Source organism: Chiroxiphia lanceolata, chromosome 1 (genome assembly GCF_009829145.1).
Source record: "Chiroxiphia lanceolata isolate bChiLan1 chromosome 1, bChiLan1.pri, whole genome shotgun sequence".
NCBI lineage: Eukaryota > Metazoa > Chordata > Aves > Passeriformes > Pipridae > Chiroxiphia > Chiroxiphia lanceolata.
In genome coordinates, this window is record NC_045637.1 from 116,313,796 (window position 1) to 116,330,008 (window position 16,213).

The 16,213-nt window shown below is 39.2% G+C and overlaps 1 protein-coding gene across 6 annotated transcripts in view; it reads right to left on the bottom strand.

Moving 5' to 3' along the window:
- The window catches only part of RARB (retinoic acid receptor beta), a 328,318-nt gene that overhangs the window by 65,327 nt on the left and 246,778 nt on the right, over positions 1-16,213 (bottom strand). For 4 of the 6 annotated variants that reach the window (XM_032678229.1, XM_032678227.1, XM_032678258.1 and 1 more), the window contains one exon: positions 2,737-2,885. In XM_032678229.1, coding sequence (XP_032534120.1) covers positions 2,737-2,885 — 149 coding nt within the window. Of the gene's footprint in view, positions 1-2,736; positions 2,886-13,798; positions 13,992-16,213 lie in introns of those variants that run through there. The other 2 variants (XM_032678259.1, XM_032678249.1) reach the window with 2 other exon arrangements.

Sequence of the window (16,213 nt, forward strand, 5' to 3'; positions counted from 1 at the left end):
TTATGGAATGAGATTTGTCCAACCCGGCCATAAGTGAGGCTCCCTCTCCCCATCCCCACAGCTTCTGAACACACCGGTCGGCTTCAGTGAAACTCCAAATCTTGAAGAAAATAGAGCTCTTTGACATTCCATGGAGATGTGTCTTCAGGGTAAAGGGGAATTAAATTTGAGTTTCCTAACTACACAAAAGGTTGTAATACAAATTCTTCCTTATTATTACTCCCCTGGTTCATCAGAGAATCAGCATGAAACTGCAGCTCCATACCGAGCAGAGCCTTCAGTGAAAGACAGACTCTCTAATAAACTTGGGTTAAACAACTGAAAGGCAGAGATCCACAGGAGACAAGGCTTCCCCAGCACTAGTGCTAAACGCTCAGCGCTTACTGAAACTTGTAAAGCAACTGGTTAAATTTTTGTACGAAGGTTGCAGAGAAAGAGATGCATGAAGAACTGGCATCAGGAACACAGGGTAAAAAGCAGACTCGAGGACAGGCAGGAGCCTAGATAGTTAGAAATCGGAAGTACAAGGTGGCAATTTTCTTATCAGACAAAACCAAGAACTGACAGTGTGAAAGCAAGCGCAGAATAAAGATGAAGTAAAAGAAAAATAAACTAAACAGTCAAAAAGAACTCAAAAGAAAAAAGGTAACATTCTTCAGAGAAAGAGTAGAAACCGGCAACAGAGAGGTTTCAGAGGTGGTGTCTGGTGTTGCAATCACATACTGCTGTCTGCTGACATCCAGCTCACTACTTCTGTTGACCTGAAAGCTCAGACAACTTTGAGCAACCAATGTAGTACTTGACTGTCCACCAAAGGGAGCACTAGTTGATTCAGCAGTCTCATCATGTTCTTGCCAGTTTCTGGCACTCGCTAAGGAAATTGATTCAATCTGTGGAAGAGATTCCATAAAATCCTAGTCCAACCTGGTGAAGAGCTAGCATCAACAAACCCAAATATTATCAGTCTGAGCAGCCAAGTTACTGCTTTGGAATCCTGTTATGTCTCACAGACTGACAGGTTTTGTATGTAACTAATGTTTTTTTCTTCTTCTTCTTTTAACAGCCAGCTATCATTAAATGCTGAATTACACCATCTTGCAAATTAGCAAATAAGTGAAGATGATTTTTTTGTTGTTGTCGAGTAATGGCCAACACATTACAAGATGGATTTCTTCATGTGTTTTGACAAGTGTGATCTTGCTTTAATTATTTATGAAAATGCTTTGCAGTATGCCAGTAAAAGTCTTAGAGTATATTTTTGCATATTTTTCAAAAATAATGAACTCTTAGGAACATGTGACCTTTCTGCCATGGTCTGCAATTACATCTCTGCTTAGAGGTAACATGTGGGTGAGCAAATGACACCACCATTTGCGTGTTAGCATCTGGGTATGATGAGATTTCCTATTTAATAAAGCCAGCTACAGCATATTCTTATCATAGATCTTCCTAAATTTTGATAGTTTTGTGGCATCTAAAAGAAAAAAATACAGATATGATACCCAAGGAAAACCTCAATAAAGAAAGAGATTCTAAAACTGAGGTGAAATTAAATAGTTACTTTCACTAATTCAGTATCTACAGTTACAAAATAAGGGGGGGACCAGATTCCAATATTTTAATTTTTTATCTAAAGACACAAACCCAGGACTATGATATTTTATGTCACTACAAGAGCCCAGTAGCACAGAAGAAGTTGAAGGTTCAAAGGATAAAGTAAAAATGGCTACCTTCACACTATCTGAAAAATATTATAACATTTCTTAAAAATAAACCAAATTTGTTAATTTAATCTCATAACTTTATTTATATAGATACAGCACCTGTCATATTTTCAGCATGCGTTAGTATCTTCACTGTACTAAACACTACACTACTATTTTAAGCCGAAGGATGAAAATCATAGGTCTTTAATTGTTAAAAAAGAACATCGCAGTGGGGTACTCTAACTAAGTTAACTATGAGAGCATCTGCCCTATGATATCTTTTCTTTAGCATTTTTCACACTACCTTCTTCCTCACATGCGTTCTGTTCACTGTGTGCACACCTCTAACTATTGCCATACAAGCATTGTTTAGCTGACATTGCTTCTCTGATGGGTATCTCCTGCCTAGACATTGTCTACTTTTGAATTGTGTATTTTATTACCACATCCCGTGGACAGTCAATTCATGCTCTGACAACCACAGCACTGAGAAGCAGCTAACAGATGTGCCAGCAATGTAGGCTGACAGATTAAATACCAACCTCCTAATCCTTAAATTCCCAATTTGATTTGAGATTAGTTAGATAGTTAGAGACTACACCAAAAAATTCCAGACGATCAGATCCCTGTTCCCAAATTCCAACCCCTGGATACAGAGAGGTAGCAGCAAACAGAAAAGGCTGAGAGCAGCCAAAGGTCGTGTGAGATCTCAGGGAATACCTGACCTACAGATGGACAGTGAAGAGTCTCAAAGGTTTTTCAGTTTATTCTTTGATTATGTCTACATCTGTGATCACATTCTCATGCTAGTCAACACTTAAGGAAGTCCTTGAAAGACATAATTTGGAAGAAGTTATGAAGGGAAATATTTCCAGGAATGATGGTAATTTACTTGGCTTTACTCATGAATAAGAATTAATTCCCACAAGAAACTGTACAGCTGCCTTTGGAGACAATCAAGTCACACCACGCTGCATTGCTTTATCCCTTTCTAAGACGAAATGAAGGAAAGGGAGATGATGGCACTCACCTTACATCCCTCACAAGCACTGACACCATAGTGATATCCAGATGACTTGTCTTGACAGACAAAACAGGGCTTGTAAACACGAGGGGGTGGAAGTGGTGAAGGAGGGCTCGGAACAAGTTCCTCAGAACTGGTGCTCTGAGTTTCAACTGCTACAAAAGAAAAAAATATAATAATTGAATGATTTATTAATAAAGTTTGAATGAAATATTACATAAAACTATATTCCATGTATGAAACTGGCCCATATCTTTCTTTACGTAATAAACATTTATCTGTCTTTCCTAGAAACATTTAAGGGGAACTAAGTAAGGCAAGTAATAACAGGACTACATCCCATAGCTTCAAAGTATATTTTAAAGTACCCAGTAATTTAGATATATGGCTTCAATCTCTTACTAGGCTCCAAAAATGGACGACTTTGGGCTCATCTTCTGGTTTTAGCCATGGGATCCACGTGCGCATGCTCGATATCAGCCTTCAAAGGGAAACTCTTTGTAGCATGTACCCTTTTAATCAGTACCTAATCTTGAGAGAGCTCTTGTATCTCCTGCCTTTTTCTACAAAAGGTAACGCTTCCAATCTGCAATTCTGATATAGCAGGATAGCAGCAAGTATCAGGACATATGTAAAGAGTAAGTGTGAGACCTGAAGTGAAAATTACCTGAACTTGTCTTTTTTTGTTTTTTTTTTTTTTTAATCTGTAAAAAAGTAGCACAACCCAGTAACACTTCCTTACCTACCTTAGGACCTGTAACATCAGGAAACCTCGCTGAGAAAAAGTAACTTATATATTACGACCCCACATACTTTTATTGCCTTAATATTTCTAGATGGTCATTTGTTTGAGCCTATTGAAAAGCCAGTTACCCCTTTCAGGGGAAGGACGTGAAAGCTCTACGATGCAAGATAAGACATGTGAACTACATCTTTCCAAAACATCTGCATTAGTTTTCTGTGATATGCTGTCATCATTCCTCACATTTATTGTGGATGTGCAATACATTTTCATGTTTCACCTAGCCGTCTGCTGCTTCTCAGATAAATCCCTCTAACTTTCAACAAATATACAGGAATGACAGGATCTGTGAACTCAGATCTATCCAGAAATATTAGGCACTATCAGCAGAGCTAAATCTCAAAAGTACTAACGGCAGACCCTAAAGAATATTACTCAATGGAAAAATCTCAGACAAGATTTACTGTACATGATATTTTTCAGATTACGAAGATGATACATTTGTATTAAAGTCATGATTCATTGTCAACTCGTGCTACTGAATTCACAGAGGGCATCACAGAGCACGATGCAACCTCTGATCACTTGTGAGAGGAGGGCCTCATTTTTCCTTGGGTTAATGTAGTATCAACCTCAAGGACGGACATTTCTTGAAAAGAAAATAAATGCTAAAGTGAAGTATTAAAGGGTCTGATTCTAAGCAAAGGAATATCTTTCCATTGGGACCAATTTATTTATATAACAATAAGGAGGCTGTGAAAAAACAAAAAAAAGTAAAATAACATGGCTTCACAAATTGTGCCATTAAGACAACATCCAGAACTATACTCATCTTTTTCAGTATTAAATAAACTGAACTTGGCAGACCAAAAGTCTACAGGTTCCTACTGCACCAAGAAAACTTTAATGAAGTTTTTTCTTAATGAAAACTCAGATGAGAATGATAATTTCTTTTCAACAGTAATTTTTGGTATTTGAGATAGAGAGTGGTCTGTTATTGATCTCTGCACAGCCACCCTGCTTGAATCGATAATCTATTAGTACTTCTAAATTAAAGTTAGATTCATCAAATGCCCTTGAGAGGCCTCAAACATTCCTCGCCTTATTCCATACTCGTACATGAATTATGATGGCTTCCAATGAGTCTATGGAATGATAAAATTTTAGCTTTAAAACTCTAATACCAGCAGACAATGTGTTTCATATTAGCTCATTCAACTCTCCCAGTCCATCTAAAAGGCAGTTTTTAGGCTCCCCATAGGAAAACAAGGTTGTATCATTCAATAAAACAACTGCACTCCTGCAATCCTTCTGTGATTTCAGTTTGGGGAAAGCAGTCTTTGAGGAATAATACTGATACACTTCTGCTTTATTCATAATTTCATCCTAAAAAGCACCAGCGTCCAATAGTACTGTTCAAACCACGAACAATATGTACTTCAGAGAGGTCTGTCAAGCACTGTCGAAACACCAGGAGCTTGCGATACCCAGAAGAGATTAAGCAACTCAGTTCATAAATACACAACATAGTCAGCAAGTGAGGATTTCAAGATAAAGCTGGAGAATATTTTTCAGGACAATTTGAAATTGTATACAACAATGAAAGAGCCAATGGAAATCAGAAGATCCTCCGTAGAACACTCTCCCTCTCTCTCTCTCTCTCTCTCTCTCTCCCTCCATATATATTTTTGCACTACTAAAAGGACCTAATCTACTAAATATAATACTTGCATCAGCTGAACAACCATCTAGAGAGACTGGTTGGGTTTTGGGTTGGGGTTTTTTTTTTTTGGTTGGTTGGTTGGTTTGGTGTGGTTTCTTTGGTAAGAGAACCTAGTTTGGTCACATTCACTTTTGATCACAGGCAAGATGTACAGTTTTCTGGAGAAGGTTTGAACCCAAGATACACATATTCAGCTCTTACTCCAGCTGATTTACTATTCTTTCTTGGATTTAGCTTTTTTAACTCTTTATTTGAAAATGTATGTACTGCCAGTATGGAAGTGCAAAAGTCTGGTGCAGGTACCTGTAGCAATTCATGCTCAGCAGGTAAAAAGTGTTATTTTTGTAACATGTTGGCAGCTAGTGAATGCACAAAAGCAGAAGCGCTTTCTTCTATGCATGTCTGCACATGCAAGGTGGAAAAACGAAAAGGATGGGGGGCCAAGGGTTGACATTTTCAGAAAAGGCATTTTTAAAGCAGTTTTACAGTTTTAGGAGGAATTCAAGGGGGGAGGGGGAAGAAAATAGAAAAAAAGCAACTTCTTTCCATGCCCTACTGTCTTGTCCTGTGGGATGTGACACTTCAGGGTCCCTACTCACCTGAGAAAACAGAGCCTCAGTCCTGTCACCCAACACCTGAATGCAGCTTAAGCACACAGGGACTCTCAAACAATCGGTCACTTCACAATTCTTAAGATGTCTGAAATATTTCTAAAGGTTAGATAAAGTAGCAGATAAGATCTTTAAAAGCACAGCGTGCTTTGTGAGAGCTAATTTACTGCCAGCTAAACCGTGTTGACAGATGGAGAAGGTATTTTACTTTGAGACCAGCTAGAAGCAGGCAGGCACTATGAAATGCCTCGTGTTCTGAACTTAGATTATTAAGCTTGCATGTTAATGCACACTTTGGACAGTTGAGTTTTAAAAGAATAAGAAGTTGTAAAGCAAATGGCATTTCCTGGATAGCCTCAAGGGAATTTTGAATACTGAGCTCAGGGTCCCTGGTGGGAAGCAGCAATTTCAGCTAATTAGGGTGAATAGCAAAGTGTTGCATTTGGTCAAAACATTCTGTTAACCCCCATTTTTGTTGGCACCAACAAGAGTCTGGATTTTTTGCCTTTTTTTTTTTTTTTTTGTGAATTCACTGCAGGAGTGCAAGGCACACAGCTCACATACATTAGGCAGAAAGTCAAAGGAAACGCCAAAGTTCAACTAAAGTACAAGTAATTAGAACCAGATTCTCTGCTGCTTGTATGTGTGCATTTGATTGTAGAAGTTATTTATAAGCCTCCAAACATTTGAAAAAATAACTATATACTGTAGATCATTTAATTTTTATGTCTCGTCTGGAAAAAAAAGTCTGCTTTTAATCATCTTCCAGGAAAGAGCCAGGAACTGGGAAAGTGGGTCTCAATTGTTTCAATACAAATTTCTTTCTTTCATGTGCCACATAAAACTATACTATAAAATTAAATCCAAAATATCATTGACTTCGCTCCCCCCTCCAATTTTTTTTTTAATAAAAAACTTCTTTGAATTTGTCATGCTTAAATAGTTTGCATTGTTATGAGGGTTTGGGTTTTTTTAAACTCTTGTTTGGAAGACAGACAAGGGGAGAAGAAAAAAAAAAAGAGTGAGAGAGAAAGAAAACATTATCGTGGAGACTTGCCAGCCTTGACTTAGTAACCTGGCCATGACCCTCCAGTGAGTGTGTGTTTGACCCGGTCACACATGACTCTAGCTGCGTACTGTTGCTGGGTTATAAGTCCCAGATATTTTTACCATATATACAACAGGTGGGAATCATAGGCAACAGAAACAGGAAAACAAAATCTTCCCTTGTGGGAAGACTTCCATTTTCTCCCTTGCAAAGAAAACAGCACAAAGCAAAGAAGTTGTGCTACTATTTCACGTACTGGCGCTTGCTGCGCTGGAGCGTTGTTTTACCAGGGGGTGGATGCATGGAGATGGAGTGGGCTGAGGGCGGCAGGACAGAGGAAAAGGCTCAGAGGAAGCCACATGCAAATGTTAATCAAAGCAGAATGAATTACCACGGTCAAAAATCTTTCCTTACAGAGCTGGATATGCACTGAGGTTCAGGAAGAAATGCTTTTTATTATAAGCAAACATGACACACCTAGATTAAAACATACAATAACTTCAGATCAAGATGTTATTATCAGGATTTTCAGAAGTACTTAGGAAAGTTCGTTTTCCACATTTGAAGGTTTTATTATTTGCATCTTGGTAGCTGCCTTAAAGCTATAATGTTAAATATATTCTATTATAGTTCTTAGTTACAATATTTCCAGCATTAATTTTAATCAAGTCGTAGTTCATCTCTACAAGACTGTCCTTAAAAAAGGGTGGTATTTGGGGTGAAAGCCAAAAAAACCCTCTAAATCGTCAGGTTTGCACTCAGTCTGAAAAGAGGTATTACGCTTTCAACAGGGACATCAGAAGATGAGGCTCCATGACCTTGTTTCTTCTTGAGGCTGCCCAATTCAAAATGATCCTTTTCTGTTATTTTAAAAGCTAAAAGAGTATCCCACAGATTTTCACTATGTGCTGCTCAGGATTCCTACAGTATGATTAAAATAACAACAAAACTAGCAAGAGGTAGAGGTTATGGAGCTCAGAAGCCCAATCTGCAAGGACTGGATTAATGGGCAAAACTGCACACAAGGTCACCTAAAAGGAGCCTCAGACTCAGGTCACTTTAAGGGCCATGCCGAGGGCACAGGCTGTTGCTGCCAACAGCTATCTCAGACAAGGTGCAAGTCCTGATAGGCGCAGCTGAGTTGGCAGGAGTTTTCTAAAGCTGAAGGACTTTTGCTGTTACAACTCCTGTCAGTTAAAGAGCGACATGGACAGCTGGCTTCTGTCCCGAAGCATTTGGGAGAAGAGGGGTGCTGCTGAACTCTGCCCTTTGCCTCATGAGTACAAGAAGCAGTTAAGCACACTCTCTGCTCTGATATCCTCACGCTAATGAAGTTCCAAGTACAAATTTGGCCATTGCTACACTGCAGGCAGACATACCATCAGGACAGTATTTTCTTCCCCCGCTCTCTTGCATCTCATGTATTAAGACAGTACACTATTTTGGGCAGGGTCTCAGAATATGCTGTACAGTAACCAGCACTGCAGGACCTTCCAGTGCTGCTCCAATGCAAATAATGGTAATGATCATGATCCTGCCAAGTCAAAAGATATTTGAAAGAATGAACCTTGAAAGGCCTCCACAGCCTTGAGGGGAGCCATTACTTGCAAAGCAGGTCCTTGGAGCACCTTCATTTTAACTATTTTAGCATTTCAGTGTTAAAACACAGACTAAATTTAAAGTGTGATTTAAAAAAAAAAAGCGGGTTTCTTCATATTCAGCAAATGCCTTGCTGTGTACACCAAGCTGTATTTGCCAACTGGAATGGCAGAAGTATGTACACTCATCTGCTGCATCTTCCCTGGCTTAAAACTGGGAGAGAGCAAGCTGCATCATACTCCTTCATGCCTTTCACCAACAACATTGCCAAGTTTCAACTGCAAATCTGTAATGTTAACCAGCAGAGTCATGTAACGTAAGTCAACAGAGTCAGTGGATACTGATCTTGGCCACACGACAGGAGTACAGCCCTTTGAAACCTGTATTTATATCAGGTGATTAGGGCCAAGAAATAAAGTTTTGCATCCTACTACCAGTATAGCAGAGCTATCCAGATTTTTTGCTGTAAATCAGAAGACAAGAGCATCTATCTTTTGGTTATTCTCCCGTTCTACTCTCATAACACAATTTCTGTTCCTTAGCAGCTAACATCTTCATTTGTAGCACAGATTTTATTATTTCCAGAAATGTCCTCTCTCAGTTGCCCAGTGAAGACTGGGGATTCTTTTGTAACATACTTTTCTGTTATGACACATTCTGGCCTCCTTATTAACCCACTTGTTAAGCATGCAAATTCAGTCACCTGACTTTACACTGACATTTAACAAAGCACTCCAGGAGCCCCATCTGCCAGCACATCTTCCAGCATGACATTCTTGCACAGGTCACAGACCCTCGAGTGACTCTCCCCAGGCCCTGCTGTCCCCACCATGCAGCACAGCCAGCACTGCTTCTGGTTCTGCCATATTTAGCAGCATGAAAGATACTGCCCTCTTCTACCTACCTGATCTACAAGCATGGTCCCTGCCACTCCAATATGTGAATAACCCATGAGCATTCACATTTTTACCTTTGTAACACCTAAGTGAGATCAGGGAAGAGCTATTCTTCTTCCTTTACAGACAGGAAACAGAAGCACTGACAGTGAAAGAGCTTTATTTGCTTGGGTCTTAAATTTGTAAAGAAATGCAAGTAGTACCAGCTGGGATTTTCAACAGAACACAGCACTAAGTGGTATCTTCAAATTTAGCCTTATGTGTCTTGCCCCACGTTACACATCGGATGCATAACAAAGCTGGGAACTCTGTTAAGTCTGTTCTCAGTCCCTCCATTGTGGGGACTCTGATGCACCCCCAAGTCTGCATGTGCACCCCACTCACCTGCCCACTGCGAGGCAGGACAGGCCTGGATGCCTCCTGCCCCCAAGAGGGCTGCTAGCAGGGAACTCGGGAGAGATGATGAAACTCCTGCCTTCATTTTCTGATCTCCATGGTCAGCAGAGAATCAACTTTCTGTAAGACTATGCCACCATATACACAACTACACAGGAATGTCTTGGCAGATAACAGACTTGCCCAAGAGGAATCCTGAATCCTCTCCTGAAGGCAACTCAGCAGCACCCATGCACATGGACACTGTACCACACAGGCATAAGCAACACCATAAATTGCCACAAAAACCTCTACTCTTGACTATACTGTCTGAGCCTCATGTATCTCCAAGATATAAGTCTGCATCTAGCAGACTGGTCTTACATATTGAGCACACATGACCTGGAAACCACCAATAAACACAATTATGTATTTCTGAATCAAAACACCCTTAAAAACCTTCTTCTGAAGCTACTGCATCTTTTTGTTGTGTCCCACAGGTATTCTGGGAGGAACCATCACTGCAACCACTTTTGGTGCTCCTCCCAGTAAAGCCAGGGCTTTTGGCACCTACATACCGTACACACATATTTACTACAGCTAGTAGTAAAGGACAACGAGGAGGCTGCAGCTGCTCTGTAGGTTTGCAATTCCTGGTTCTCAAGCAGCTCCACTAAACCCTGGGGTAGTACGTATAACTAATATCACCTTTTCAAAGAAAATGATACTGACTTTCAGGCTGGTGGTTTGGTTTGTTTTGTTTTTTTTTTTTCGTTTTTTACAGTTATATCACCAAAGCTGTGCAACATTTGGGTTTATGTGTTCATGTATCCAGAGAGATGCATTTACACCTGAGCAAACGTGGAAAGCAGAAAGCTTGTCAGGGTTAATTATATCAGGGCCAAGAACTGAGTCTGGTTATACCTGTGTTACTCTCAAGACAGCGAGACTTAATGACGCGCTGGTAACTGAGAACAGGAGCGTCTTTCGCTAAATAAATGGCCAGGCACAGACCATGAGCGAGCCAGGGTGAAAGTAAGAGTAGAGACAGGATGGCCGCGGGGTTTGGCAGGCAGAGTTTACAGGGCAGCAGCTCATCACTTTGTATTAAGCGCCTACCTTCAAAATGGAAAAGAAAACATGTTAAATGAAAAAAATAAATCGTATGGAAAACTGAAGAAAAACATCCGAAAGATGCTAGCTCTGTAGTTTTTTCAGGTCGGTGATTTTCTGCCTGTCCACTACCATGCAAAGCTGCATCAGTCTCAAGTGAAAATTCCGCATTACTGCAAAACTGAAAAATAGGATCTTCTTTAAACAAAAATGCATAATTGTGCTATCATCTGCACGAAGTTAGATTTTCCTTTGAAAATTAACTTTTCTTACAATTCAGGCCCTGATTGCTTTACCTGTAAATTCCTATGGTCAGATTCTCATGTGGAGAAAAGTACCATAGGCAAAGAAGAGACACAAATGCAAAGAGGATGAGAACTCTGGCCCTTTTTTTATTTATTTATGAAAATGGAAGCCTATTTCTGTGGCCTATTGATACAAATGTGGTGTGACAAATTCAGCATTTTTTCCCTACAGGATCAAAAATTAGAAAAAAAGGCCCATTGTGAGGAACGAAACACTTAAAAATAAAAGGGGTCTGATTCTTTTTTCAGATATGTTTTATGGTGTTGCTATTCCACCAATTCCATTAAAGACTCTTGACTCGTAAACATAAATGGGAGAAAACTCAGATCCAGTATCTTCAATAAGAAATAAAACTTTCAAGGGCAGTGAAAGAGCTGCTATAATCTCTACATATATCCAGATATTTTACTAAGTCATAAAGTTTCCATTTATAGTTATTAAATGTTTTATAGTGTTTTGCAGATTTTTATTTTTAAATCTTTTCAAGCATTGAAACAGAATAATTCAGAGTATTATTCTAAAGGAATGATTTTATTCCTCAAAACTTACCTCCTATCCAAGCTGGTATTAGTTTTCAGTATTAATATGTCTGCCAAATAAATTTTTTATTTTCTATATATTCAACATATGACACTATTCATCATGACTTTCTGCTGTGGCTTGAATCCAGCAAGAAAAGGAGTGTTTTAGTATCTTTAATCATGTAATACTATTACACAGTTGTTCAGTACCACATGGACAAAATAAAACTGTTGTGTTCTCCTTGGAAATGCAGTAAAAATTACCTGCTATGTAATATTTCACGTATAATTTTATTTCTCAAACTTTAGGACCATTAGTTCAGAATATTTTGATCTTTAAGTGTTTTTAAATCTTAAAATTAACAGAGTGACTCAACAAGAGCCAATTCAGTGATCAAAACTACTTCAAGTTAGTATAGTAGCAGTTAAAATGCTTATCATCCCAATTAATTTGTATTACAGCCACACTGCTGGATATCACTAATTGATTTATATACCCTACTTTCTATACCCATTTACAAGGGCAATTATGAACTCCATCACATATGTTTAAATGGGTTACATTAGAACAGTATCTAGAAACTTGACTGCTGAGCTTAAAATCTTTAAGAACAGGTAAATTCTTCATTAATGGGTATGCTATCAATCCACTACAAATGGCCTATAACCTTTCAAAGCAGCACGCGGTACTAATATTTTACTTTTCATGGGCAGTTTGAGGTTGATTCCACTGATGAGCTTCACCGCTATCTTTAATTGTTTTTAAAATTGCATATTATAGGCAGCAATAAACACAAATTAGCATCATACCATCCACAGCTTTCTGCAAGGCACAGTTTCTATAAACAAGTTAAAACGCATACATCTGTAAATAATAAGCATAAGTATGCTGAACTTAATGAATAAGGGCACTAAAAGAAATTGAACAGTAGGGGTTCAGCAATTAGAGTAACTGCCCATTTTATTAAAAATGTATTGTTTCCAGCTTTTGCTTTAGAAGACTTTTATTGCCCTGCTAATTCTAAGTTTTGATTTCCTTGGAAAAGGAGGTCTAACTCTTTATTTTTCTTTGACAGCCCCCTGTCACACAGCCACTCACCTTTTTTACAAGGCAATGGACAACTGTGAAGCTTAATATCTCACTGCTCGGGATCTCACTCTCCGGCCCTTGCTGCAGACCTTTTATTTGGCATTATGCCACCCAGAGGTATGATTCTTTATTGAGTAAGGTTTCATTCCACAATGAAGCTGGGATGAAACCTGCTGAACCAGCAAACCTCAGGCAGCCGCCCTCCGGCCCCTTCCCAGAGGTTACCAACACTCTGGCAGAGTAGGGAGGGGAAGAGCACGCGTCCAGCTTCCCAGCCACGCTGCTGCAAAACAGGGCCATTTGCTAAAGCTGGCAAGGCTCGGGGCCATGAAATGGAGCCACGAGTTTCCTCCTGCTGTTCAGCAGCAGCCTCCTGCAAGAAGACAGGGCAGTGTGTAGACTGGGAGAAGCAAAGGTAGCTTCTTAAACCAGGCAGATATGTCTCCCATTCCCCACGTTATTGCAGTGAACCCTGGGCTACCTTTGCTTGTAAATAGATGTTTTACATCCATGTAGCTTACTTTCCGAGTAAGTGTTAAGATTATTCCTTACACTAGCCTAATTGCACCCACGTTGCTGCTCTGCTGCAACTGTGGGGGTATAATTGAAACAATACGTTATTTCCATTTAGACATGACACAATAACAGGAAAAAATGGCTTTCATCACTTGAGCTTATCTGCAACTAGAAGGGCAGTGAGACCAAAACTTAACCTTGCTGACATCCTCCAGCACACATATATTTGCAATATCTGAGACCAAAACAGGGGCATAGCATGCCAGACCATGTTCTAAGAGCAGCTCACCCCAATATATTTAAGAAAGGAATATTTAAGAACTGCACATTGCCACTATCTTTTGAGGGGACAAATAAAATATAGAGTTCACCAACCTGTAATGCTCACCTGATCAGAATTTCAATACTTCTGAATTGAATACCTGCCAGACAAAAAATGGTAACGCAGGTAGGTAACCATGTAAACTAAACCAGGTAACATGAAAACTAAAACACTACCATATTTCCTTTCCTTGGAATTCACAGTACCTTGATATTGAGTTTATAGAATATTGTGGTTTTGTTGTTTGTTTTTTTTTTCTTTTAACTCTCCACCGTCACAGTTAACCTGGCAAACATCCCTCGGCCCCTCTCACAGTAGGTGCAGCAGAAGCCAAGAGCTGGGAAGGAGCGTGGTGTCCTCGAGCCAAGTGGTAGCAGCACTCTAACTGTGGCTCAGGGCACACCTCCACACTCTGCCTAGAAGAGCAAAGATCAATAAAATAAGACATTCACAAGAGCCTGGAGACGAGTACCGTGACTGGAGAGCACATTTTCCAGTATTCTGTTTTCCTATTCTCTACCTGCAGTGAATTTTCCTATTAAACCCTTGGAGTGAGGAATGCTCATAATTTCACCTGTATGTTGTCTGTCATTACCATTCTCATTCAGAAGAGAAAAAGTATGCACAGACTGTACTGCAGGCAAACACCTCTGTGCTAACAGCATTTCCTAGTGACCTGGTCTTTCTTATTCAATACCTACCTTCAACAGTGACTTGGGGTTTTTTCCCCCAGATAAGCTGCTCACAATTAACTGCAATATCCTAGTCTTGCAAACAGGAAAAATGTCAACCATACTTTATACAAAATATGGCAAAAAGATAGTACTTTATTTCCAAAGAGCTGGAAAAGCAGTATTCTGTCCTGATCCCTGATGTCCCAAGAAACTTAAGGCAAAACTCATCCTCTTAAAAAAAGGGAAGTTACTATTTTCCAAAGGGATTAGAATCCAGAAAATCTCTGGTTAACATGATCTAATAATTTCAAAATGTCTATATTATGAATATTCAATATTACACATATGCACATAAGCATGTTTCACAAAACACCTTTTTTTTTGGGGGGGGGGACACTGGACTTTTCCTGCCATGTTTGAGAAATTTGGGTCATCATTTACTGTAGAAATTAAACTCTCTTTAAAAATGCTTTTCCAATTGTCATGGTTAGAAAGATATACTATTAAATGAAAATTCATTCAATGCCATCTTTCCAAATTTTCTGAAGGACTCATTTAGTGCCTCTGCTCATACTGAAAGGATTCTGAAGCCCCACCAAAGTATTACTGACAACATGCCAAGGCTATTAAAAAAAATTAGATAGCAGTGAAACTATCTTAAGATCCAGAAAACCTCTAACCTGTGGCTTTAGTATTTCATGAATCACTGTGACAAGGTAGAGCAGCCATTTTAAGGAATTAGTAAAATACAGCGCCAGAGAGCTGTTAGAAAACATTGCTTTTAATTTCTTAGTATATGTCTAAGTCTGACCACTGCACAGCAGCATATAATTGCCCCAAACTGTAATATATCTAGGTAAGCTTTCTACAGAGTAAGTTTAGCATGATTTCATTTACTTCCCTTTCTGATCTTGTTTTGTGTCTCATTATGTGGACCTATTGGAAATTTGGGGGAATCTTCTTAGTTCTTTTTCCACTTTATCCACCAGATACAAGTTTGTCATCTAAATATGACAATCTATAAAAACAGCAATTAAAAAAAAATCATAACCTGTGAGAACTCATGGAATGCTCAGAACTCACCTCTGATCACCTTACCCTGGGACTAGCAATCCCAGTGGGACAGGGGCATATTTTGGAAAGCTCTCATACCACCCAGGCACAGGGAAGACCCCTGTTTCATGGCACCCCCGGCATTTGCAAACCAGTTTGCCTGATCACTGCCTTCTATTGTTTCCCGAGATAAGAAGGGCCCCAGTGAACAATTAAAGCTTTCAATAAATAATCTGCAAGCACATTCATTTGATTTACTGTTATTTGATACAGCAGTTAGTTTCAATGGGGCAGTTACTATTGATCACGTAAAGTACTACAGACAAACATGAAACACTTCCAGAACTCCATGGATTATTACTCTTTATCTGCCACTCATCTGGGTTACTTGTAATGGTTGCGAAATTTAAAATCAATAACAACAATTAGCGTTCAGTACACTCTGAGGAATGAATCATGTGAAGTATGTTTTGTTACAAAAATGAAAGGCTGAAGAGCTTGCAAATGTGAAAGACTCTTGCAAACAGCCAAACTCTAAAATAATTTATCCTGGTATTAGAAAGTGTCCAATCAAGGGGGTAAAGAAAAGAAAAAAACGGTATTTGAAATGCACACACAAGCTTACACACAATTATAAAAAGGTATTGGTGGGGTTTTCAAAGGAATAAAACTTTCAACCAGGCTAGTGAGAAAGACGCACCCAAGTTTTCCTTAGAAAATTCCACTACAAGTCCTACAATTTCATACTTGCTCCTTGACCTCTACAGGAGTTTTGGGTTGGACTTGCACCTATGTAGAAAATTGAGGACATAGGAACAGGTCTGACTCCTCTTCCTACTAGTTTTTACTGGAGTTTATCACCAAAAAAAGTATCTAAGTGTAAGAAATGAATGC